We start from the raw sequence: 26,297 nt of genomic DNA, 5'->3' as shown, positions 1-26,297 counted from the left end.
ATAGAAAATACATTTAAAATAAAACAGTGTTATGCAGATTAAAATGTTATGAAAGTAAAGGCCCTCCTTTCATTGACCTTAAAAAATAAAAATAAATAAAAAATAAAAACATTAAAAAAACCAAACAAAAAAAGGTTTCAGGCCCTTCTTTCACACTAGTCCTGTTGAAGTGAAGATTTGAAATGGAAAAACATCATACCAATGTTGTGCATTCATATCGTTTCATCATTTCCATTCCTACATGTGCGTTAAAGCTTCAAGTGAAATAATGTTTCATTTCGCTTTCCTGAAAATATTAGTTTGTCACATATATCATCATACATTGCTGTTAAACCAAAGCAGTACAAAATTAACTTACTTTCTCATTCAAATTTGCCAAAAGTCTCGACGAGAAAGAGTCGTGCAAATAAACAACACAAGAGTTTTTTTGGTCATTTATAAGTCTTTCTGAGGTTTGTCTTTTTACAAAATGATGAAAAAAAAGAAAAAAAGAAAAAGAGAAACACTTCTTCAGTACGCCCCTGTCATAGCTTCACCCGCACTGAAACACTCTCACTCTCACCCTCAACACAATACTGTAGTTTTCTTGGCCTTCAGAGCGGAGGGGGTGGTTAAAGATGTCAGTAGAAAGAAAATGAAGCTAAAGGATTAAGACAAGAGCAAAGACAGAGACAGGGAGGAAAAGGAAACACTTGGGGTGTGTTACAGTATTGAGTTTCACGCCCGTCCTTTCGCATCTCGCAGAGTTTGCCGCCAGTCCCGTGTTCCTGTAAAGCCCGTTCACAGTCTGGTCACGGGGGGCAGCAGCTGCTTTGGTGAGACTGTTGGCAATAACAGTTCATTTAGGCAACCTCAGCGTTCCTTTGCCCAGCAGAAACTGCAGAACTCGGTCCACCAGCAGGGCAGCAACAAAATCCACAACCAGGACCTGGGCTATTATTAACTTGAACTGCAAAGAGACAAAGAATAAAAATAAAAAAAACATATTCATTGTAAATAGATATACATGTACGCCACTGATAAGAGGTCAAATGCCAATTTGCATACTATATATACAGGGTTTGTGCAGGTTTTATAAAAGGTGGATACTGGATAGTTTAGGTTTTTTCTTTAAAATAAAGAAAGAAAATTTAAGTGCTAAAGTGAAGGGAACACGACATGTCAAAATGTTCTCTAAATTGGAGAAACACACTTGAGTTGTATTAATAACACTTCAGAGTTTTAAAATACAACTTTCAACAGATCTTAATTACTTTATTCGTTTTGAAAAATAGCTTAAGGCTTGAATAGCTCTGTTCCCAAACACTAGAACATGGAAATAGCTTTTACTGAACCATCTGATCACACCACAAAGTGCTGTTCTTCCTCACTATTTGTCTTTTTTTTCCCCAGTGCAAATGTCTAAAGATTCTTAAATCAAGAGACGTTTACCGGAGAAGCAAAATTACATAAGATAAGAAGTCTTGTTTTCTGTGAAATTGATCAAAATGAAGTGAGTTTATGATTAAAACAAGAACAAATATCTGCCAATGGACTCAGAAAAATCACCTTAATTCAAAACCCCATTGACAAATATTAGTTATTGATTTATGTGAAACCAAGACTTCATATATTCATTTTACATCTCAAATAAATGCATCTTGATTTAGGAATGTTTAGATATCTGTATTATAAAAAAAGAAAAATACTGAGATATAGATTTATATACATTTTATACAAGATATATATTTTTTTTCCAACATTTAATACCATGAATTTATGAATTTTAGCCTTTCTACTCTGATTGAAGACCTTGTTAAGGCCTTAATTTGTGGAAGGGTGAATATAGCATGCCATCCAAGAATTGGATTAGCATGTCTCAAATAATATGTTGAAAAGTCAAAGGTACCCAGGTTGGAAAACTATTTCATATGGGTTTTTAAAGAATACATTTATTAGGCCTGTTGTGATTATTGATTAATCATCTGATCATGGTTATTCAATGCATTTATGATTCCACAATAACTGCGCGGGATACAATCACACTATCTCTATGCACTCTTGTAAAATGCATATTATTAATTATAAAAACTACAAATTTTCATAGCATCAAATGAAATCATTTAAGTCCATTTTATTATAATTTCTTATTATATTACATACCATTCCAAGTAAAATCAAATAACATATTTAGGCCCGTTCACACAAAGAACGATAACTGTGAAGATAACTATATTGGCATCCACACCCCCATACAATAACTGTTTATTATAAGCGCACGCTGAGTTTTGTCCTCTGCTGCTTTAAATGCTTGAGCTCGTTACAGCAGGATGGATTCTGATTGGCTGTCAATGTTTTCATCGTTCATCAGCCGAACAGGCCTTTATGTTTACATTGTTTAGAATTACATTGTTAATCGCAATTATTTGTATGCTAATTAATTGTCAGCACAAAATTCATGATCATGAACATTTATGCAAACATTTTGGATAGAGGATGGAATTACAACAGTATCCAAAGACAATTGTAATCACAATACTAGTATGTCACAACACTGATGCAGTAAGTAACCGTTTGTGAATAGTGTGGTGTCCTGAATTCGTACCTCTGTTGGAATATCCACTAAGGCAAACTGCTCATTGAATTCGGGTGAAGATCCCGTCAGCAGCCCTACTATAGCGAGCCCGGATATAGCGATGCTCCACAGCAAGGGCCGGTTCTCGGTCAGAGACTCCATGAACGGATGACCCTGAACAAGACAAGTTTGTTCAATCAGAGCAGTTAAAATAGAAATTTTGAAGTGTAGTTCGCCCCAATTCTCTGAAAATCTTCCGACTCATCCGCGCTTGCAGTGTTGTCAGTGTTCACTAAATTCTATTAAAAATCATTTTCGTTCATTGAAATAAAGCTAAAATAAAATGTAAATATTAGATGAAAAACTTCCAACTTAAAAGGGATTTTATTTAAGTTAGTTTATTTTTTTTTTTTAAGTACTACAATTACTAAAACTGAAATAAAAAAGCTAAATATAAATATAACAAAAAAAAAACAAATTATAATTATAATACACATATAAATAACAAAAGCACATAAAATTACTAAAAACTAAAATTAAAACCTCGTAATATAAAATAAAATCTAATTCAAAATATTTATAAATACAATTATAGTATTTAAATTATACTAAAATAAACTTTCAACCACTGCGGCTGCAATGATGACCTGCAATGCATTTGTTGGTAACACTTTATTTTACAGTGTCCTTGTTACACGTTACATGTTCTCACTATAGTTACATGCAACTAACCCTAAACCAAACCCTAACCCTATAGTAAGTACATGTAGTTCATTAATATCACTCAGTACTTAAATGTATAATTACACTGAAACAAGGACACCTTAAAATAAAGTGTAACCCATTCGTCAAATTTCATGGGTCTCAAAATATTGGAGTGAACTATTCCTTTAAATGAAATAGAAAGGTGAAGAGCATGTTACAAAAGCTTTGAAAGTAAAATGTAATCATTTCACAAATGTTCGATACATCACATTATTAAAAATTAAAAGTACCTTATAATTAATGGCAAATGTGGCCATTTGCATGGCCATGGACATGATGTACACAGTACTGTTAATGAGACTGGGCTCAAACTCTTTGTACAGGTCCACAAACCGCTCTGCCCTGCAAGAGAGAGAGAGAGAGAGAGGGGGGAAAAAGAGGTGAAACATGAAGCCAGATTGCAAATGTTATGAAAATCAAACACAAATGTGAAGAATGACGTCGCATGTGAAGAATGACTGGTACTGACTGAACACTGATAGCGTTATGAAGTCATTTACTTTTAAAAGAGAGTCGACAATGATCATAGGCCAACGTTTGGGGTCAGTAAGATTATATTTTTATGAAAGAAATGAATACTTAAAAAAAAAATGATCATGGTTTCAACAAAAATATTAAGCAGCACATTTTTCAACATTGCTAACAATAAGAAATTTTCATTGAGCATCAAATCAGCATGTGACTGAAGACTGGATTAATGATGGGAATTACATTTTAAAATATATTCAAATATAAAAAGTATTTTAAATGGTAATAATATTTCACAATATTACAGTTTTTTTTCCCCAAATGCACTACCAAAAATAATACAAATCTTACAGACCCCAAACTTTTGAAAAGTAGTGTGTGTGTGTGTATATAGATCGCATATGTAAATGTATAGAAATTAATCAAGATTACAAAATGCTTTATTATAATTTTTTCTCCAAAACTGAAGTTTACTTTGGGCTTTACATATACAACTTCGTACTACAGTAAATGGTAATAAGATGATATTTATTTTTTTAAGGTGTCCTTGTTACACACGTTACAAGTAGTTTCTAGTTACTATAGGAATTACTATAAATTGTGCATACCAACCCCAAAAAACACCCTAACCCTATAGCAAGTACATGTAGTTGATTATTACTACTCAGTCCGTAAATGTATAATAACACTGAAACAAGAACACCTTAAAATAAAGTGTAACCGATATTTCTAAGATTCCCAGTTACAAACTAATTGGCAGGATTTTCCCTGTGGCGATAAGTATCCCATGCATACCTGGGTGGGCTTCTGCTCTGTGCGCCCTTGTACAGGTACACCAGACTGCAGAAGTGAACACCAAACTGCAGCAGCACTGTGAGGACAGTGTACAGGTTGAAGATGTTAGGTAAAGGCCGCTCTTTGGACAGGGTCTTCAAGGGCTGAGACGAACAGATAGCGCATACAGTCAGTGAAACGCAGTTCATCAAACGACTTTACCAAACATTACCATCTCACCTTTGACCTTGAGATGAACAGAAAGCAGCCGGCCAGCAGCAGGCCCTGAAGGGTCGCCTGGAAGTCGCTGAATTTGACCCCCTCCAGGTAGAGCACAGACTGACTGTAGGCCAGAACCAGAGCGTTCAGCGCCAGGATCTTAAACATCTGCAGGGTGGTCACCAGAGTACAGCGACCCTGTTTAATCACGTGACAGACTGAAAACAGGCGGGACAAAAAAAGTTAGGCAAACCGCAGGTAGGACTAATAATCCGGATGCATTTTAAAACGGCGTATTCGTTTCAATACAATGGGTTTTAGTCCACACTATTGTCCTTAGTGCACACTTAAATCATCTTACCCCGCATGTGTAAGATATAGTAAAAGTTCGGTAACGCTTCCTTTTACGGTCCTGTTACCCATGTACTTACTATGTACTTATTATAGTAATGGGCTCTATGCACGGCGGTATTTCCGGTGAAGGTCTGAGGATGCTGGATTACTTCCGCCGATCGTAGAGTCCAATGCTATACCGAGAATTTATATTGGTTTTTATACTCTATTGCTATACTAAAGAAACGTTAGTCACAAAAACAGACACAACAGACACCCCTCATTTTGTTTATGCTTCTTTGTTTATTATATTAAATAAACATAACTATATATAAAATTACATCTAAACGTATTAAAGTTTCGTTTCAAAGACGAGAGGACAGTAAATTTTGAAGACTCTGCCATAATCCCGTTTTCCGCGGTTTTCCTCCGCTTTAAATCTCCCCAACCGGAAACGCAAGAGCATCCTTGCATCAAACGCGGAAGTTATGCGTGCATATAGCCCATTATAGTTACTGGGTAATAACTAGGTACTAACCCTGAACCTACCCCTAACCAGGGCTGTAGTACTCGAGTCCGGTCTTGGACTCGAGAGCGTTTTTCTATGGTCTCGGACTCGCTGGTATTCGGACTCAGACTTGTCTCGGCCACTGGTCTTGCCAAATATGGCTTTTGGTCTCGACCGAGTCCAGGTGTCTTTTTTTATGTTCCCAGTAACGTATTATTGTAGTATGCACCCGCAGACTTCCACAGAAACCTCCGCAGATTACCTCAGATTGTAGTGCCCGTCATTAACAAGTACGACCTGCGCGTGTGCGATTTCTTTTCTATTTGCTACTGCAATACCGGCGCATAGCTGAAATAACAGATCTGTCTATTCACTGCCGATCATAATATGAAATTGCTATATGGACTAGTCACTGTGAATTTTAAAGACTGCTATCAAATCTGATTGTTCAGCGAGTCTCTGCAAGTGAGTGCCGCAGGTTCATGTACTACACATACTCAAGTACACGTTTATCTTCAGCATTTCATCGTCAGATACACTCAGAAACCCGTCAAAATAAAAGTTCGGTTTAACGTGAAGAAATTACCACAGATATATTTTACTGGAGTGAAGCTATATTGTCATTTATTTGCTTAAATGCTCAGTAGGCTACTAGTACCTAGCAGTGGTAATAGTAGTGGGTTGGTGTTTGTATCAGTTCTAACACCGCTATTATGAGGCATCACCATATGTCATCATTCTTTTTTCTTTAGATTAGAAGATTATATGGTATCAAGGGGAATGTCTCTATACTTAAAAATCCTGGGTGTTGTGACACTGTTTTTGCTTTTAGATCAACAAATAATAACCCAAAATGATTGTCATTTAATGTCATAATGTCAAGACTTTTTTCCTGTCCTGGACTCGGTCTTGAACCTTTTTGGACTCGGTCTTGTCTTGGACTCTAACCTCTTTGGACTTGGTCTTGACTTGGACTCGACTAGTCCTGGTCTTGGACTCGACAAAGGTGGTCTTGACTTCAGCCCTACCCCTAACCCATGTACTTACCTTATATTAGCCAGTACTTTCTAGGTAAGTACACTGTAAGTACACGTAAGTACTGTAAAAGGAAGCGTTACCAAAAGTTCAATGAGATGATACAGATACTCGCGCTATTTTTCTGGCACACTCATTTTATTTGCTAAATATCCCACCACTTATTGGTGTGTCTCAACTTTTGGAAAGCAAGTAAAACCCCAAAAAGCCAATGTAAAAAAAGAAACAAAATATAATGATTTGAGATTTTTTTACAGTGTAGGTCGCACTCAATCGCCTCATGTTTTCCCGCATGACAGCAATTTTGTCATCTTTGCAGGAATATAATATGAAGATTGTAGAAAGAAACATTTATCTTTAGCAACACTGTGCAAGTGAATAGCACATAGCAGGCACACACTGGCAGTGCTGGGGAAAGTTACTTTTAAAAGTAATGCGTCACAATAATGCTTTGCTCCCTAAAAAAGTAACTAATTGAGTTACTTAGTTACTTTTTATGCAAAGTAACGCGTTACATTACTTGTTTCTCACCTGGGCTGGGCTTGCTTGTTTGTTTTTAAATCACAATAAATCTATTTCTGGTAAATGTAGAGGCACTTTCACACCAAAAATGAAAAGAAAAAGCCTCGGGCTGAAGGAAATGCAAAGTCACTCCTGTACACTACTTGCGCAGCTCAAACAAACCAAGCCATTCTGGATCACAGAAGAATAGGATGTAGGAGAAGAAAGTTCAACACTTACATCAGCATTTAAAAAAAAAAGAACAATGTAAAAGCACAAATATGATGTTGATCTAAAGTCATTTTTGCTAGTATGGTTGAAGTGGATCACTGAAGGTCAGCAGCAAAGACATTGGTTTATAAAGTGAGATTAAATACATAAAGTATATTTGTGTAATTATTGCAGGTTTGTGTAATATTCTGAGATTGCATTTCACCGTTTTTATTAATTTTGAGCAATACTGAATCTGTTTTTGTGCCAGTGATGTGAGTAAATGCTCACATTAGTCTAGATCTACAATAAGCATCATGTTCACACACAGCACTTTACTAGTTACAAAAAAAAAAAGTAATCTCATTACACAACTCAAGTTACTTGTAATGCATTTCAACTAATGTGCATTACATGAGATTACTTTTTGATGCAACAACGCATTACTTCATAAATTTACACATTAATTTTTAGGGTAATTCTTTTAAATAAAGTAATGCATGCTACTTTCAGTTCAATTATTTTGCTTAAACATTTTTCAAACTATTGAATCAAAATTAACTTTTTTCTCTTAACTTTGTTTTAAAAAGTGGGTGGGACAGGTGTATGTATGTGTGTATAAATGAATGAATCACGTGAATAAATATATAGAATCTGACATATTTGACTTGAGTCCTTTAATGGTCCAGTGTTAGAACTTTTGCCGAGCATGTCAGAGGTTCGGGGTTTCACCGGAACGAACAAAAAGTCTCCGCGCGTGCATGTGAAGACTGCGTGAGCCACGAGATACACTGTAACCGCGGCACCGATCGCAGCGGAAAATTACGCCCCTGTGAATATGCCACATTGATAGGTCACAGCCTACCCATGACAAGACTTCACCGCACGTTACTGGCTGTAGTTGAATGCATAACTGTGTTAAACATGTAAAAAATAACTTCTCAGTGAAAAAAACACCTGGAAGATAGCTGAGAAAAAGTAACGCAACACATTACTTTCCATAAAAAGTAAATAAGCAATGTAATTAGTTACTTCATCAGGGAGTGACAATATATCATAACGCATTACTTTCTATAAAAAAAGTAACCTTTTCATTACTTTTTAGGGAGTAACGCATCATTGTAACACAGTTTTTGGAAAGTAATAAGTAACGCAATTAGTTACTTTATTACACAGTAACACAATATTATAAAGCATTACCTTTAAGAGTAACTTTCCCCAACACTGCACGTGACTAAACATTAGGGGTGTAACGGTTCACAAAATTCACGGTTCGGTTCGAAACACTTGTGTCACGGTTCGGTACGTTTCCGATACAGCAAAAAGAAAGAAATGCCAGAGAAATGTCCTTGATTTAATTTTTTTAATTATATTTTTATTAAAACTAACATCATAAACTTTGAGCAATGATGGAGCTATACTTGACTTTTCTTAGGAGCTTATAAAACAAAACAGCTCCTTGGACAAAATGAAATGTAATATTGTAGTAGTTATAAACAAAGGTTTATTTTAGTTCAGATTAACATTTGAGGGCAGCAATCGTATTCATAATGTCAAAATAAAACCGACGTAATGTTACTTGAAAGCATTATAGCCTACTATTCCTGCCAAACTTCCATGGCTACAGTTAGTAGTGTTACTACAGTAAACCCACGGTGAATGTTGCAGATCTGTGGACACTGGATAGTTCATACATGGCACAATGTTTCTTCCTGGTTTCCACGTCAGCGCTGTTTGATCCGTTAATAACGGAGAAATGTGAAAGTTCCTCACTAGATCTCGCAGCGATGTTATTACTTCACTGGCGAATTCAATTTTTTTCTTTACTGGATTTCGCTGTGTATTAACAGTGCTGCTTGATTAAGATCGGCTCCCGCTGCATTGGTCCAAACTGATAAGCGGTCCGTCAACCTCATAATAACGAGTAGCTCAGTTTCGTTCCACTTACATTACATTTGCCATTTGATGTTGAGCAATGTTGTGGTCACGCCAGCGTCTCTTATTATGAGCGCACTTGCGACGCGCGACGCGCCTACATTTGAAATAACGAAATGTTGGTCGGTAGGAAAAATGGTCCAACGAACCGTTGGTTCAATACAAATACGTGTATCGTTACACCCCTACTAAACATGCATGATCATTTTTGAATACCTTTCTCAAAAGTCCACATTACAAATTTATCTCAGTTTTCGCAGAACGAAAATCAGTTTGGACCAGAAATCGGAGAAAAAGGTGCGTTTTCAAATGTATCCGGATTAATGTAGACAGCCTAAAATGAAAGCATAAACTGCTGGAAAACATGTTCAACTTACTGCACTGTATGGAGGAGAGTTTAGAGGTGAATGGAGCAGCAATGGAGGCGTCGCCCAGTTTAACCACCTGAATCTGATCCTCTTCTAACTCTCGCAGTACCTGACTGATCCTCTCCTATGACACAAGGCAATTATGCAATATAGGGTTACATATATGGAGGAAATGGTTCAAGCTTCATAAACGTTGAAGTTTTAAATAAAAACCCCCACCTTTTGTGCAGCTAGCTGCTCCTCTCTCTGGGCCATCATTCTCTGCCTGGCTGCACGGGAGCCGAGTTTGACCCCTGAACTCGGGACTGGGGGTCCAGGTCTGGCATCTACAGAGAACTCTTTGTCTTTGCTTCTCTTCTTTTTCTCAGGCATGCGCTCTGGGGCGTTAGCTAACAAGGCCACACCTGGTAAACACAAAGGACATGTTACGATATGGGTACATGTACCGATTGAAGTATGTTCCAGATTCAGTCCAAAACCATCTGAGACATGCTGTCGAGTGACAAGGAAATTGTCACTTAGTTTGTAAAAAGAGCACAGTTAATGTTTGTGAAAAGAGCAGTGGTTCTCAAGTAGGAGGCCTCGCAAACTTTCATAGGGGCCTCAAGATTACTTCAATATGATTTCAAATAAGCTAAAACAAGATTTATTTATTTTAAATTCACCCCCTCAAAAATGTGTTTTTGTCTTTGAATAACCAGGGTTCCCACTGTCTTGGAAAACTGAGATCTATGAGGCAGTCTAATTTAATAATCTCAGTTAATGTTAATTTCAACATTCCAACACTTCAATAAAATCTAAAGTTGTGTCTATTATTAGTATTATTATTTAATGGACCTGAACTAGCATACTCATTGTTATATTTTACCAAGTAAAAAAGTTCCTAGTAAGAAAGTATTTTTAAAAATCTATATTCTCAATCCGCAAATTTTCATCTTCTCATCTTCATCAGACCATTCATCTCTGTAAAATGTCTGGAAACTTGAAATGTAATAATTCACTGTAATCATAATTATTTTAGTTATCTATTTATTCTCAATCTATAAATATTGACTGTGTAAATAGTTATCATTTAACATGTAAAAAGAAATTCTGCTCTGGAGCAATATTTATTGTGAAAAGCAAACCACAAATAAAAATTAATTGTAAATGGGTCTCTTCAGGGTTATACAAATAACTCTTAAAAGAGGGTAAAAATATAAATTAAAAAACAAAGCAAAAAATGTCTAGATTTTTTAAAAAAAATGGCTTTAGTACAGTAACAAAATAAAAGCAAATTAGCTAATTTTGGAAAGAAAATGTCTTTATAATATCACACATAGTATTTTCCTCACACGGGATAAATAGCTTTTTGTATATGAAAATAAATTGCTGTCCTGTCTAATTTAGGTAACAACTCATATAAAAAATGTTTGTAGGTGAACCAATGTAGGTGTTGATACACAACAAAACACGCTTCTCTGCTTTTAAACCCTCTAGACTGCACATCGCAATCTTCGCTTGTTTTAAACCTTGTGACGAGCTAAATTGACCATCTATGAATCATTCATCTTGAATGACCCGGAAAATACTTTTTTTTTACTGTTATATTTGTAAATTACACATGGAGAATGTCTGTCATAAATGTCTGATGACACAAGTATGTTGAATGACTCACCAATGTGGGCATGTTTGAGTGCACCGACATCATTCGTGCCATCTCCACACATCAGCGTAACGAAACCCAGTCCCTTTAGACTAGTTATGACGAACTCCTGCACAGACATGAAAAATCAACACTGTTAACCATGATGAACAGCTCAACAACAAACCAAACCATACGTTTCGATGAATACCGAGTGTGATAATTCCACTATCAAACGTGGAAAGCTGACCTTCTGTTTGGGGCTGACGCGAGCAAACACTCGCACGTGAGGAAGCAGGGCGTGGAGTAAACGGGGTTCATAGGTCAACCTGGTCAGCCCCTCTCCGGTCACGCAGAGGTCGTACCGACTGATCAAATCTGAGACGGAGGAAGGAGGTAGAGGGAAGCACACGCTGTCGTCTATGGACACCCACTGCCACTCATCTGCATAAAAACGTAACGAACAGATGTAATGGATTCTGAACATGTTCCTCCAGCTCTCTGTCAGAGGCGTCACACACACACACACACCTTGATCGGGGCCTGGCTGCAGTATGAGCGTGTGCTCTTTCTGGATGAAATGCAGCTCTCTGGCCACATGACACGCAGTTAGAGGGTTGTCACCGGTGATCATCACGACCTGTGGACAGAGAATGTGACAAACGTTAGAAAACCAACCAGGCAGCCAAAGGAAGAGGACTTTAAATGGCAATCATTGGAAAACTATTTCTTGATAGATTTAATAAAAATTAACTTCTGAATCTAAATGTAAAAAACTATACTGCGCTACAATACAAACTTTACACATTTAATCAACATTAGGACTGAAATCTGGCCTTGAATTCTGTGATAAGATTCAGAAAAAAATGGGGGAAATGGATTTCAAATCACTTTGAATGTGGTAAAATAAAACAAAAACAAAAACATCCTTCAGAATTCATTCTAATATGCCGATTTGGTGCTCAAGAAACATTTCTTATTATTAAATGTTAAAGGACAATTCCGGTATTTAGCACTTTGAGTCTATTTTATAGTTTATTTTGGATGAACTAGAGTGGTGGACACAGAAATTTTGACGATGGGTCCTGTCTCGGCGACTTGCACAGTTTTGAAAACGAACGTTAAGGGTTGTTTTAAAGGTGAACTAAGTAACTTTTTTACCTTAACCGAACAGCTTTGGAGTCATTGTAGTGTTTATATTACTGATTTCGTGTTGAATGGTGGTCGTCTCGCACCCCCCTGGTGCCTGTGAGCCGCAAAACCACCCTTGCAACTTTGGGCCGGCGTGTCAGGAAGTATCGTGTGATATCAGGTCTTGCGAGGTAACGAATTGCTTTACGGCAAAAAACAGATCTGATAAAATGAGCATCAAACAGAAATAACCCGGCGCCGTATACATGTGGTGTTGGGCGCGCAGCTCTTAAAGGGGCCACACCTTATTTCCACTCGTTACAGCGTCCATCCTACTGAACAGGTACCGGTGTACAGGGGGAGGGGATCCGGCCGTGAGTGCGAGCCATCTCTGCGTGAGTGCTATTCACGACAGTACAAGTACTCCACAGCGACTCTAGGGGTCGCTGTTTGACAAAAACGAAATTCCTACTTAGTGCTGCTTTTAGGACATGTTTGAGCATGCCCATAGACATCCACTCTGAAGCGGTCAGAGGCGATTCTAAAATAGTCAAAAAGTCGAGACAGGACCCATCGTCAAATTTCTGTGTCCACCACTCTAGTTCATCCAAAACAAACTAGAAAATAGACTCAAAGTGCTAAATACCGGAATTATCCTTTAAAACAATATTTTTTTAACAAAATTTAACAGATTCCCTGATGAATAGAAAGGTCAAAAAGGAAAGCATTTATTTGAAATAGGAATATTTTGTATTTAAATGTAATTTGTCCTTGCTGAATAAAACCATTCGTTTTTCCCAAAACAAGATTTTACAAAAATATTACTGACCCCAAACATTTGAACGGTGGTGTATACATAAACAAATCACAAGAATTAAGTAATATTTATAACATTATGAAATCATACTTCCACAGTCTCCATTCTGTTTTTTCCCCCCCAGATTCATAATCATTACTTTTGCCAGTGCACATCGGCAAGCTTTATGCGTGCCTTTTTGCTCTCAATTAAAACAAAAACATCCTTCAGAATGCATTCTAATATGCCGATTTGGTGCTCAAGAAACATTTCTTATTATTAAATGTTAAAGGACAATTCCGGTATTTAGCACTTTGAGTCTATTTTCTAGTTTGTTTTGGATGAACTAGAGTGGTGGACACAGAAATTTTGACGATGGGTCCTGTCTCGGTGAGTTGGACAGTTTTGAAAACGAACGTTAAGGGTTGTTTTAAGGACATGTTTGTGCATGCCCATAGATAGCCACTCTGAAGCGGTCAGAGGCGATTCTAAAATAGTCAAAATTTCTGTGTCCACCACTCTAGTTCATCCAAAACAAACTAGAAAATAGACTCAAAGTGCTAAATACCGGAATTATCCTTTAAAACAATATTTTTTAACACAATTTAACAGATTCCCTGATGAATAGAAAGGTCAAAAAGGAAAGCATTTATTTGAAATTGTATTTAAATGTAATTTGTCCTTGCTGAATAAAACTATTCGTTTTTCCAAAACAAGATTTTACTAAAATATTACTGACCCCAAACATTTGAACGGTGGTGTATACATAAACAAATCACAAGAATTAAGCAATATTTATAACATTGGAAGTATGTTTTCAAAATTTCATACAGCCTCCATTCTGTCCCCCCCCCCCCGGAGATTCATAATTACTTTTGCCAGTGCACATCGGCAAGCTTTATGCGTGACTTTTTGCTCTCAATTTATATTTTAAAAGGCTCAATATTATGGTTTGGAATATCCCTATATCGTAGAACAATGTTACATTACATGTTACATAAAATTTCCTTTCTCAGTCGTGAAACTCAAACCATTTTCCAATGCCACCCCAGTGTATAAATTCAAGTAATTAAATTAATATCATAAACATGCGATTAGTAGACTGTTGGCTTAAATGAACGACTACTATTAGACTAGAAAAGTTAAAGGCGGACCTATAAATTAGTGATCCTTTCAAACTCCAATACAAAAACCCACCTGTTTTTATTATTTCTAACAGCGTCATTAATATGGAGGCCACATGTCAACTGTTAGCAAACACACGTCAACATATGAAGTTGATCCACTCACATGGTGTGAGGCCTCTTGTATCTCTCGGATCACTGCTTTACTGTCGGTCTTGAGTGGACAGGACACGACCATGAACCCTGCGAAGCGCAGGTCACACTCCAGCACCTCACGGCTCAGCTCTCTCACCTGCACACAAAGAGAGGGATTACAACAGCGTTCAGCCTTTCATTCAGGGGTCACCGGTGAATACATACCTGCTGATGGCTCAGATGCCCCATCTCTTTGTATCCCAGCGCGAGAACTCTCGCTCCCTCCCGTGACATCTCTCTGTGCACCTCGTCATAGCTGGCCGGACACTCACAGAACTGAACAAACAACAATCTCTTAATAAACTATTTATGACCAACAACCTACAGGTGAATGCACAAAATAAGTCAAAATGGCAGCAATGGATAACATTCATTTTATATTAGGTGTGATGTAACCCTCACTAGAAGCAACAATCAGTCGATCAGAACATTTGTGGGGCAGGATTTTGGACCAATGAGATTTCCCTTCAAGGTTGGTTCAAGGTGTGAAACCAAAGATCCTCTTAACCCTCTGATTATCTTCATTTGTGTCTACACTCATTATCTTTGGGGTCTCCAGGGACCCCAGACAATAACATTTAATTTTGTAACAGAATAATATATATTTTTTTTTTTACAAATGTAATTTTAGTCTGTTTATTAATGTTTTTACTCAACATTTGTGCAGTTTTTGGAGGATTTTTAATATCTTTTAAATTTCTATAAATAAATATTTTATTTAAATAGGCTTTTTTACAAAAAACAGCATTTTATGTCAAATTTACTTTATAAAAGACCCAGATTTCTAATTTTCATTTATGGGGATAACATGGATCATTTTAAATGATTTAATGTAAGATTTTTGCCCATTTTTTTGGAAAATGCAGTTAAAAAAAAAAAAAAAAAACTCACTTTAACCACTAGATGGCCATAGACCTCCACTATAAGCTATTTGCTATGTGATTAACCAAACTACATATCTTTTCACAAGTTTTTCCAGTTGGATTCATATCTAAATATTATAAAATCACAATTATAACACACAAAAAAAAACTTTTTGCCAAAGTTTAGCATTTTTTGTACAGACAAAAGTTTTTCAATAATGTTACATTATGATTAGAATCAAACCTGAACAAGACTCCAAATGTTGGAGTCTTTAGATTTTATAATTTATTTCAATCATTTGTTTTTAATATAATTCTACCATTTTAATTCTACAATTTTACTAACTGTAACAGAACAAAAAAAATACAGAAATGAACAGTTATATTACATATTGAGTAAAAATACATGACATGAACATCAAAATGCAATGAACTGAACAGCAATAACAAATGAGCAAATAAAGCAGTAAAAAAATAAAATTACTTAAAAAAAAACAGTGAATGGGAAAAAAAAAAATCGAACAACTAGGAACAATAATTGGTGGTCATCACATACATACAGTCTCGTTTACAGTGCACTGCAGGTGTTTATGCGTCAGTGCACTGCAGGCAGTATGCATAGTATAGCCTTACAAATGTATTACTGTGTGTGTGTGTGTGCATTTTTTTTTTTTTTTTGCATTGTTGGAAGTGTGCCACTTTATTTCTGTCTATGTGATCTGCGTTGTTTCTTCGTTGTTTCTGATTTTGATGATGAATTTTGTATATTCACTATGCGGGGTCTCCAGGGACCCCGAAGATAACAAGTGCTGGCATTTTTTTCACGCTAACATAAAAACAGATATCATTCCAATATATATATATTTTTTTGGTAGATCTAGACAGTGTTAAGAGGCGTAGAAGTTTTCATACCATTTGGACAAAGAGAACATTTTTTTAAAAATTCACCAAAAGTCATTTGCGGGTCAAAAAGACCCCGAAGATAACCAGAGGGTTAAACCACTAAAACCCCATCATGAGCTACAAACGATCGCAGTGCCACGCTTCTCTCTGAAACTCGCAGCGCATATATTTTCAATTGTATATTTTATATTTAAAAAAAGCTTGATGGTTTAACATTTAAAAAACTAAATTACAGCACAAATATTGGTATATTTTGGGCGGCACACAGTCCAAAGACATGCAGGTTAGGTGTGAATGCAAAGCCATGTAATAAGGGGGGGGGGGGGGTTGGGGAAAGACCTGGCAACCTACCCCGAAAAAAAAAAACATTGAGCAAAAGAGATGCTCACCATGTCCTTCAGGGTCTCGGGTGCACCTTTAACGGTTGAGATATAGCAGAGCTCAGTGGAGCCCATTCGCTCAAATGACGCCAGCACTGACATCCTCTTCAGAGCACTAGCGAAATGAAACCTCTGGTGGATCTTCAGCCCTGGAGTCTTTATGCTGCGCGGAAACACCTTCTCATCTAAACAAAGGGACAGAAAGCATGCAATACATTGAGAATTTATGTGTACTGGGTTAACCGAACATCATTCAAAATGACTGCATTTTTGACTAAATATTTTTCTAACAAAAGAACATGATGGAGAGTGGATAAAATTACACCTAATGATCATTGTAGACTAGTGTAGTCTAACGGATCTGTTTAAATCGGACCTTTAGTGAGCGTCCAGTCCGCTGCGGTCAGCATGGCCTTCTCCAGCGGATCACCCACCAGCTGTCCATCATCTAGCGTGACCAGCGAATGACACGTAGCCACCACCCGATGAGTGTCCACTGGGATCTCTGACACGGGCATCACTTGCTTCCCATCTCTAAGGAAAGGAGGAACAGAAATAGACAATGGAATATTTTCACATTTCCAGGGTTCTCAGAAGTGGAAGTCGTCATAGGGCACATACGCGCTAAATTCAGTTGTCAGTTCACCTTAATCCTGTTCTGTACGCACACAGTTCTGTAATTTGCTAGATTGGAAACAGTATTCTACAACCTAAAAGCTCAGAGGCCAGACTTGCAGGCTTTACCTGAGCCCTGCGACGCCACGAACAACCAGGCTGTCGCTTGTCAGGGTGCCAGTCTTGTCGAAACAGCAAATCTCCACTTTCCCAGCAAAGGGGATCCTGAAAGGTTCTGTGCAAAACACATCTGGAAGAGAAGAATATTAGAGGATAAGTCTGAGAAGGGAGAGGACAGTGAGATTCAGTCATGATGATCGTGTTGAATCCAGTGAGGTCACTCACAGAGTTTGGCCAGCGCTATGAGAGAGGTGTTAACAGCCAGGGAGAGCTCTATGGGTAATTCAGGAGGCACTACTGACGTGAGGATCAGAGTACACTCCAGAAACAGCTTATACTTGTTTCTGCTCGGGTCCTTCGTCCCTGAAAGACACAGAGAGGGAAGTATGAGACAGCTGATACATTATATCTAATGCTCCTCCAGGATCACTGATAAAACACTAAAAAAATTATGTGATATGCGAGCAATTTTATATCACTTTTATGTAAATAAGATACACGCTACCATTTTGGGGTCAGTAAGATTTTAAGAAATTAACACTTTTATTCAGCAAGGATGCATTCAACTAATCAAAAGTGACAGTGAAGACTTTTATAATGTTACAACATATTTCTATTTAAAATAAATGCTGCTCTTTTTATTCGTCAAAGAGTCTTGATTTTTTTTTTATATCTTAATTTACAGAAAAATTTTAAAAAAATTTTTAACTGATAATAATGAGAAGAAATGTTTCTTGAGCAGCAAATCATGATATTAGACTGATTTCTGAAGGATCATGTGACACTGAAGACTGGAGTAATGCTGAAAATTCAGCTTTGATCACAGCCAGGAATAGATTATTTTTTCAAATATATTCAAATAGAAAACAGTTATTTTTAATGGTCATCATATTTTCACATAATATTCATCATATTTGTTGTTACTGTAGATTTCATTAAATAAATGTAGCCTGGGTGAACATAAGACTTCTTTTAAAAAAAATTTAAAAAAAAAAAAATTACCAACCCTAAACTTTTCAAATTTTAGAAATGTAAAAACAAAATGCGTGGAATGTACAACTATCCCACAAGGGCTTGTAAAGAGTACAAAATACATTTAAATTAGCAAAAGTGGGTTTTTTAGGGGCAGTTGACACAAAATATGTTCTTGAGTTAAAAAACAACCAAGACACAGCACACAACTGAACTAAACAGAGATTCCAGGCTTTAACAAGTTGAAATATTTAACTTATCTTAAATTGTAATTAAGCAGTTATTAAAGGAGATACATTCCCTGTGACATTTTGGAGCAGGTTTTAGTGTCCTCTTAAAAAAAAAAACTTCCCCTAAAAATAAACAAATAAAGACTAATCAACCGCACTAATTAATCAGTTGATTTTTGGACAACTAGTCAACTATCCTGCCCATCCCTGTGGAAGGAGATTTTACAGATAAACGTGACTCACCCTCGACCCAAACATACACAGCTGCTGCAATGGCAAAAACCAACAAGAAAAGGATAAAGATAAAGGTCTCCAGGTTGTTGGCCGTTACCCTCTTCACGCCAAACAGAATCGTTCTCAATAATTTGCCCTAAAAAACAACAAAAGTTCAGACATTTTTAAGACACAAGATTAAAGGAGAGGGTTTGCGACTCGTTTTCCCAACCCTATCCCTCAGTCTTCTCTTAATTGCTTCTTGTTAATATTCCACCGTCCTCCACATAAATAGTGGCAAAATGTCCAAACAAATGACTTTCAAAAACAGGCCACTTGATCAAGCACCTCACCTGAGAAGTGTAGAATCCCGTCCGCAAAACATAAGCAACACAGCCATTGTCTACAGCTGTGAAGAGACAAGAAAAAAGGGGAGTATAATTACATACCAATTTTAAACTGTGATATTAATCATATTTAACCTTTTAAAGTCACCATGAAATCAAAATTGACAATTCTTGTTTTCATTGTAAATTATTTTATCGTTTTTTTTAAATTCATATCTTTAATCAAAATAACTTTGCAGCTCATCTCTTCTCTTTCCTGATAATGCGTTTACTGGCTTGAGGGCGGGATCAACCTGTCACTCACATGACATCACAGCAACAGGAAACCACAAACCACCCAACAACCCAATCAAGTCCCATCCTACATTTTTTCTTGTTCAAGAAGTCAAATCAGAGTCAAACACCATAGGAAATACTGCCTAGCAAACTTTTAGTCATAATGGTGTCGACTTGTATTGTTCCCGGGTGCAAGAATTCAAAGAGTAAGCGTTTAGCGGGAGTAAGTTACTTTCGGTTTCCAATGAAGGATCCAGTGCGTTGTAGGCAGTGACTCAAGGCTACAAATAATCGTTAATACGGAGAGAACGCTGCTGGAAAATCTAAAAAACTTCGAACTGGATGACCACGAACATGGTGTTTTAGGCCAATCGAATGGGGGAAAATGTAAAGAAACTGCCATCGCCACCGACTGTCCGTGGGCGAGTAAACGAGTAAACGTTGTTCATTAACATATACTACCAACACAATACAGAGCAGATTGAAATTCACTGACTTAACACTTGAATAAATCTAAGGTTTACTAGGCTAAAGCACATGTTCACAGCTGCGAGTACTGACGTTTCAGTCCGGCGCTGGTTCGCAGAGGCGGGCTGTGCTGAACCACTTTGGTGCCACCTGAGATGATGTGAAGTCGAGAGTCTGCCTGCAGGTCCAGGATCCTGTCAGGGTCCAGGTCCTCCACAGGCTCCTGCAGACACAACATAGCCAGTTACAGACAGCAGATTCACCGCCGATTCTGTGGAGAGAGCAACCGGACGACGCACCTTCATCTGAGGCACAGACTCTCCCGTGAGCATGGCCTCATCCACAATGCAGCGGCCTCGCAGTAGCAGCACGTCACAGGGAACCAGGTTATCCTGAGGAGACCGTCCTGCGACCACACGACAAACCCATGTTCATTAACATGCTAGTGAGTGTTAGATTAGCATTTGGATTTTTCCTGGATGTATGAAGTCAGTACTAGAAACATGTGACAACTAGAAGCCAAATGATTTTTAACAGTATAAACTTACTGTTCAAAAAGTCTGTCAGATTTATTTATGGTTTTGAAAGAAGTCTCTAATGCTCATCAAGGCTGCATTTATTTGATCAAAAATGTTGTGAAATATTATTACAATATATATATACTGTATAAAAAAAAGTTTACTTTTTGAGTATATATTAAAATTAGGGCTATCAAATGATTAATCACGATTAATCACATCCAAAATAAATTTTTTTTTACATATAATATATGTGGGTGCATTGTGTATAATTATTTTGTATATATATATAAATACACACACATGCATGTATATTTAAGAAAAAATATATAATTTATATATAAAATATTTATATTTATATATAATATAAATTATATATAAATCTATATACAGTATATACATGAAAATATTTCTTAAATATATACAAGCATGTGTGTGTATTTATATATATAAAATAATTATACACAATGCACCCACATATATTATGTAAAAAAAACTTTTATTTTGGATGGGATTAATCACGATTAATCATTTGACAGCCCTAATTAAAAAATGTAATTTATTTCTGTGATACAAAAGCTGAATTCATTCCTCCAGTCACTTGATCCTTCAGAAATCATTCTAATATGATGAAGAAACATTTCTGATTATTATCAATGTTGAAAACAGTTGTGCTGCTTCATATTTTAGTGGAAATTATGATATAAGTTTTTCAGGATTAGAAAGTTTAAAAAAAAAAACAGCATTTATTTTACATTTTTACATTTATTGTCACTTTTGATCAGTTTGATGCATCCTTGCTGAATAAAAGTATTCATTTCTTTCAAAAAAACAAACAAACAAACAAACCCCAAACTTTTGAATAGTAGTGTATATACAAACGTGCTTAAAGTATGAGTAATAGTATAAAAAATGCAAAGATTCTCAGATATTTTTAAGCATATCTCAAGTGTACAAATATTTGTGGAGCTTCCGAATGCCATTATAGACACAGGGATTTTCCTGCATTGAAAATATTTTGGCGGCCACCATAATTAATCTTTTTCTTAATGAATCCAGCCAATAATTTGATCAAACGTCGTTCTACAGTACCGGTACCTGCTGATAGCTGGCTGCTTTAAAGGGATAGTTCACCCAAAATGAAAATTCTGACATCATTTACTCAGCCTAAAGTTGTTTCAAACCTGTACGAGTTTCTTTCTTCAAAATATATTTTGTGTTTAGCAGAAGAATGTAGGTAACCAGACGGTTGATGGTTTTTCAGGAAGAAACTCGTACAGGTCTGGAACAACTCGAGGGTGAGTAAATGATGACAGAATTTTCATTTTTGGGTGAACTATCCCTTTAAAATGCTCCAGTTAATGTTTGTGTAAGGTTTCTATTTAGGTTTTTTCAGCATTGAGACATACCTGACGAGAGAACGCGATCGTAAATCAGGTGTTTAAGTTAAGTTAGTCCGAATCTGCTCAGGCAGTTTTTGTTCAGCGCGAGTTCTGCACGCTCGCGAATCATTATAACCAACCAAATATAAACAAACACGATGTCAATAAGAGATTCATTACACAGCTTCATTGACTATAACGTGAGTTTTCGCAAGAGTGCAGCTTTGTGTACCTCGCGCTGAACTGAAATTGACAGTTTGAGTGATCTTTGTTGGCTTTCTGTATATATACATTTTTCATGCTGCTAACTACACAATGCAAAGTTTCTGGACTGACAACCGTATTTAAATGCGCGACTGAATCCGATTGACAGTGAGTGATAACCATAGCAACGGACAGAACAAAACAATCTGATACTGTATGTCATACGATCTGTGCATTAAGTCTTGGAGTGTAAAATCTAAATAATAGACCTGACACTTTTTCTATTACTTTTCTGTTCATTTTATCACTAACTTTTCAAATCAGTCACTCAGTGACTTTTTATGAATACATTTACAGATTTTTAAATATAAAATATTTTTTAAGCACTTTGTTTTATGATCGGTCCTGACAGTGATTGTCATTCATTTCATTAATAAATAGGATAATTAATTTTACAACCTTTCTCTTTGCATTTATTTTGGATGTATTGTCAGTACTGGGCTCGCAGTTCACATGGGTAGAGTACTTTTTACTGTGTGTGTGTGTGTGTGTGTTCGTCTGCCACCACCAAAGACCATTTGTGACCCAGGAAAAACCCTGAGACAGATTAATGAATGAATGAGGCATTTATATAGCGCTTTACAATGGGCTACTGTACATCCAAAGCGCTTTACAATCAAATCAGGAATACATAAAACTCACCAACTGAGACAATGTCTCCAGGGACTAGTTCATCACTGGATACAGGCCTCCATTTTCTGTTTCGATAGACCTGTTACAAGTGGAAAAAGCTTAAATTATACCATATTGCTCTTATTCTAAATCTTGTTTTTTAAATTAAGCAATAAGGCAAGAGATTACTTTCATAAAATAGTTACTATGTATCCAATAGTTACTACATAAACCATTATTTTACTAAGCATATTCTTTCGTACTCCTCATACTTTCAATAAAACATATAGACCCCGACAAGCATACAATAACAGAATGTTTTATAAATATGGTAGCTGTACATGTTACTATATCACAAATGGAATGCTGCATTGACCAATCAGAAGGCAGAACCAGCACCGTGTGCTTTATAAAGAACATTTCGATAAGAGTTAGTAGACAAACATGGGCGTTTCACAACAGATGAACAAAAACTGGAGCTGGAAGCTGAAAGCAGTCGCAGTTACCTGAATCATGAAAGGTTTGTTCCCCATCCTGCGGATTTCTGACATGTTCCTCATCTGCTGCTGCACCAGAGATGCTTCAAACGCCACAAGCATGAAGAGCGTAAAGACACTGTAGTACCAGTACTCATCCAAACACCACAGACCCACACAAAACACCTGCAGGAGAACAAAGCCATGCAGGTCATTCCATACCCACAGGGTAGTGCTTCTCAATCCTGGACGCGGGATGTATATTTGACACATTTTCAGTGTTAAAAAGCCAAACCAGGATCGAGAAGCCCAGCCATAAGGTGACGCATTTACAGTATATTCATACATTTATAATGTACAGGCCATTAATACATCAGGTAAACGCCCCATAAATATACGCAGTGCTGAGTAGTAACTGATTATATGTAATCTGGAGGACAGCTTCCAAAAATTAAGTACTTGCAATTGGATTGGATTACATTTTAAAGTAACCCGACTACAGTTAACGTTTTTATTGATTACATATTCACACAGTGTTACAAAATGATACAGAATTTATTGATTCTCTTCAATTCTTCTTTTTTAATTCTTTAATTTTCCTTTCTAAAAAAGCCTATCATATATATATATATATGTATATGCTCAAAGTCTTCGAGATATGCGAAACTGCACCCACCAGCCACTAGTCAAGTGGCTGTAATTACATGAAGGAGAGGCAACAGCACTTGACCACTGAATTTACACTTTTAAAGACTGTTTTCTCATCATTGCAGATCTAATCAACTCCTGATACACATTTAATTATTATTTGAATTATCACTCAAGTGAGTCATCTCTGTAGTACCATGTATTATTGCCTTTGTAAGGTTTTGTCTTTTTAAAATTAGGTCAAAAGTAATCAAAAAGTAGCCAGAATACATTACCTAAAATGTGCAAGGTAATAGATTACGTTACAATTTTCACCATGTAATTTGCAATCTGTAACTGACTACAATTTGTGAGTAATCTGCCCAGCACTGCATATCAGTAAAACAAAGGCACATGCACCGCAGACGCACCTGGAAGACAAAGAAGGGTGCTGTGGCTCTCTCCTTGAAGAGCTCCAGGAAGTCCGGCACCATCATCTCTGCGCGGTTGGTGCCGTAGAGCTTCTCTGCAGCCCGCAGCTGAGCCTCTTCCTGATAACCTCTCCAGTCCTGGAAATGACTCATGGGAAAGTGGATCGGGAACGCCACCTGCAGAAAGCGCTTCTTCTCCTTGCTGTCGTACACATAACGGATCTTCTGGAACTCAAAGGACAGGCTTTCCGCTCCATCCTCATCCTGCGCAACAACACAAACAAAAACAACAAACAATGTAGGTTTCATCTAACCTACATTTGGGGTTTCAACACCTTTTGACCAATAAATTATCATGATTTGTCAAGGTGTCCATGATTTATAGATAAGAACTTCTGAAAATCTGAAATCTAAATACTGGAAAATCATATACATTTAAGATTTAATTTATTTCCAAATACAAAAGTATTTGTATAATACTCTGTATAAAATAAGGAGCAGTTTTTAGGGTACAATCAACTCAACCATGGTGAAATATTCATTGGTGATGTCTAAATATATACTTATATCCAAATGCAAAACCTAATAAAAGTAAGAATTTATGTCAGAAAACGATCTTATAAGCAACTAGGGAATACGTTGTGTTTATTTAGGACTATATAGGCATCTACTGGTTATGGAATTATATGATTTTGTTTATTTCTCCCATCAGATGGCACAAATATGCCTTCTTTGCAATGGATTTTGAAATTTTTTTTTTTCTATTTTTAACTTAAACTGTATTAATTGAAAGTTATATAAAAATATTACAAAATCTACTACATTCATTGAATTAAAATGGTTACGTTTATTACCTTGGGTTTATTTTGAGGATAACAAAATGTGACCCCTAAACACCAGGGGGAAAAAATCTCTCACCTTATCCCTCAGAAGAGGCACTAATTCAGCTGAACCATTGTTGGGTGTTGGTATAACTTTTGCAAATGTGGCTTTGGCTGGATCAGACTCCTGTTTGAAATATAATTGCATAATTACAGTCAGCTTACTGTGCATTATTATGAGACACTCCAAACATATGTTTGGATTTTTGACTTAGTCAACCCCCCCCCCCCAAACGTGTTAGTCTTTCAAAACAATGCTTATATTGCACATATATGTTTTATGTGTCATTTATCACCTTTGAGCAAGTGAGCCAGCAGTGCGCGTGCACGGACCAGTAGCCAGAGAGCACTGTCAGGACGTGCGCGATCCCGAGAGCGGCGAGCGCCAGCAGGCCGGCTTCAACATACTCGGATGCCCCGTAAACCCCAAACCACGTATATAAGCAGAGTGGGTAGAGGAGGAGGAACGGGAATACCGTACCGTGCAGGACGCGTGATCTGCGGCTGTGGAGAGACACTGATCTCACCAGCTCATCGCTCGGTGCGCGCGTCTGCGTCCGCGTCCCCCCCGTGCCATCAACGCCGTCCGCGGCCATATTTCCCTCTTTTTTAGCTTCATCCATTCTAGAGTGTGCCTTCCTCCGTCGACCCTCCTACTCTCCACCTCCTCCTTGCAGGCGCTGATGGTAAAAAGTCAGCTTCGCACCGGCCTGTTGTCTGGCCACTCTTCAGATTTCTGAAAAATATCAGACACATACGACAGTTTCCGCATACGCAAGCACGTACGCCGGTGACGCAATATCCGGTAAATAATTCTTGCGTGGAGATTTTTCGAGTTTACAGAAAATGTTATCAGGAGATTTAAAATGGAAACAAATGATATATTTTAAAAACAACATGATAGTAATAGAAAAACCATATATTACACGATTATTGATTTTATGATGGAAGTTCCATATACATAAATAAAATAGTCTAGCTCCAATCTATTTTTTATTTTATTTAATAGATGACTTTAAACAAACTGTATATAAAAATAAGTATATTAATAGATAGGTGGCGTCCTCTCCCATTTTATATTTGAAACAAATACATTTCTTAAATTTAGGCTACTTGTAGCACCTACTAAAATAGAACAACCAGGGGTTTTGACATCACAACAAGTGATGAAGATCTCTA

General features: G+C 36.9%; 1 protein-coding gene across 1 annotated transcript; it reads right to left on the bottom strand.

The window, feature by feature from the left end:
- Positions 1-702: 702 nt before the first annotated feature.
- On the bottom strand, positions 703-25,905 carry atp13a1 (ATPase 13A1). The gene is made up of 25 exons (XM_056252191.1): positions 25,415-25,905; positions 25,156-25,245; positions 24,238-24,501; positions 23,210-23,365; positions 22,734-22,803; positions 20,227-20,333; positions 20,021-20,150; positions 19,190-19,245; positions 18,867-18,993; positions 17,647-17,784; positions 17,431-17,551; positions 17,063-17,220; positions 16,696-16,871; positions 14,706-14,816; positions 14,512-14,637; positions 11,826-11,934; positions 11,545-11,738; positions 11,328-11,424; positions 9,890-10,074; positions 9,680-9,794; positions 4,802-4,998; positions 4,583-4,725; positions 3,550-3,661; positions 2,585-2,728; positions 703-949 (listed from the first exon to the last, which is right to left on the bottom strand). The coding sequence occupies exons 1-25, from the start codon at positions 25,739-25,741 to the stop codon at positions 839-841; spliced, it is 3,564 nt and encodes a 1,187-aa protein (XP_056108166.1). The 5' UTR covers positions 25,742-25,905; the 3' UTR covers positions 703-838.
- Between the last annotated feature and the right edge of the window lie 392 nt (positions 25,906-26,297).

The sequence above is a fragment of the Rhinichthys klamathensis genome, unplaced genomic scaffold (assembly GCF_029890125.1).
Source record: "Rhinichthys klamathensis goyatoka isolate OS25496 unplaced genomic scaffold, OSU_Roscu_1.1 h1tg000004l_1, whole genome shotgun sequence".
NCBI classification, from domain to species: Eukaryota; Metazoa; Chordata; class Actinopteri; order Cypriniformes; family Leuciscidae; genus Rhinichthys; species Rhinichthys klamathensis.
This window is presented reverse-complemented; position numbering and strand designations above follow the sequence as displayed.

What these genes read in the sequence shown, in the direction of transcription:
- atp13a1 (XM_056252191.1), bottom strand. Translation starts at nt 25,741, where the DNA reads ATGGATGAAGCTAAAAAAGAGGGAAATATGGCCGCGGACGGCGTTGAT. An exon ending in GCGTCAGCCCCAAACAGAAG is followed by an intron (nt 11,425 to 11,544) that starts GTCAGCTTTCCA and finishes ATGTCTGTGCAG; the next exon opens with GAGTTCGTCATAACTAGTCT. An exon ending in ACTCAAACATGCCCACATTG is followed by an intron (nt 10,075 to 11,327) that starts GTGAGTCATTCA and finishes TGTGTTTACCAG; the next exon opens with GTGTGGCCTTGTTAGCTAAC.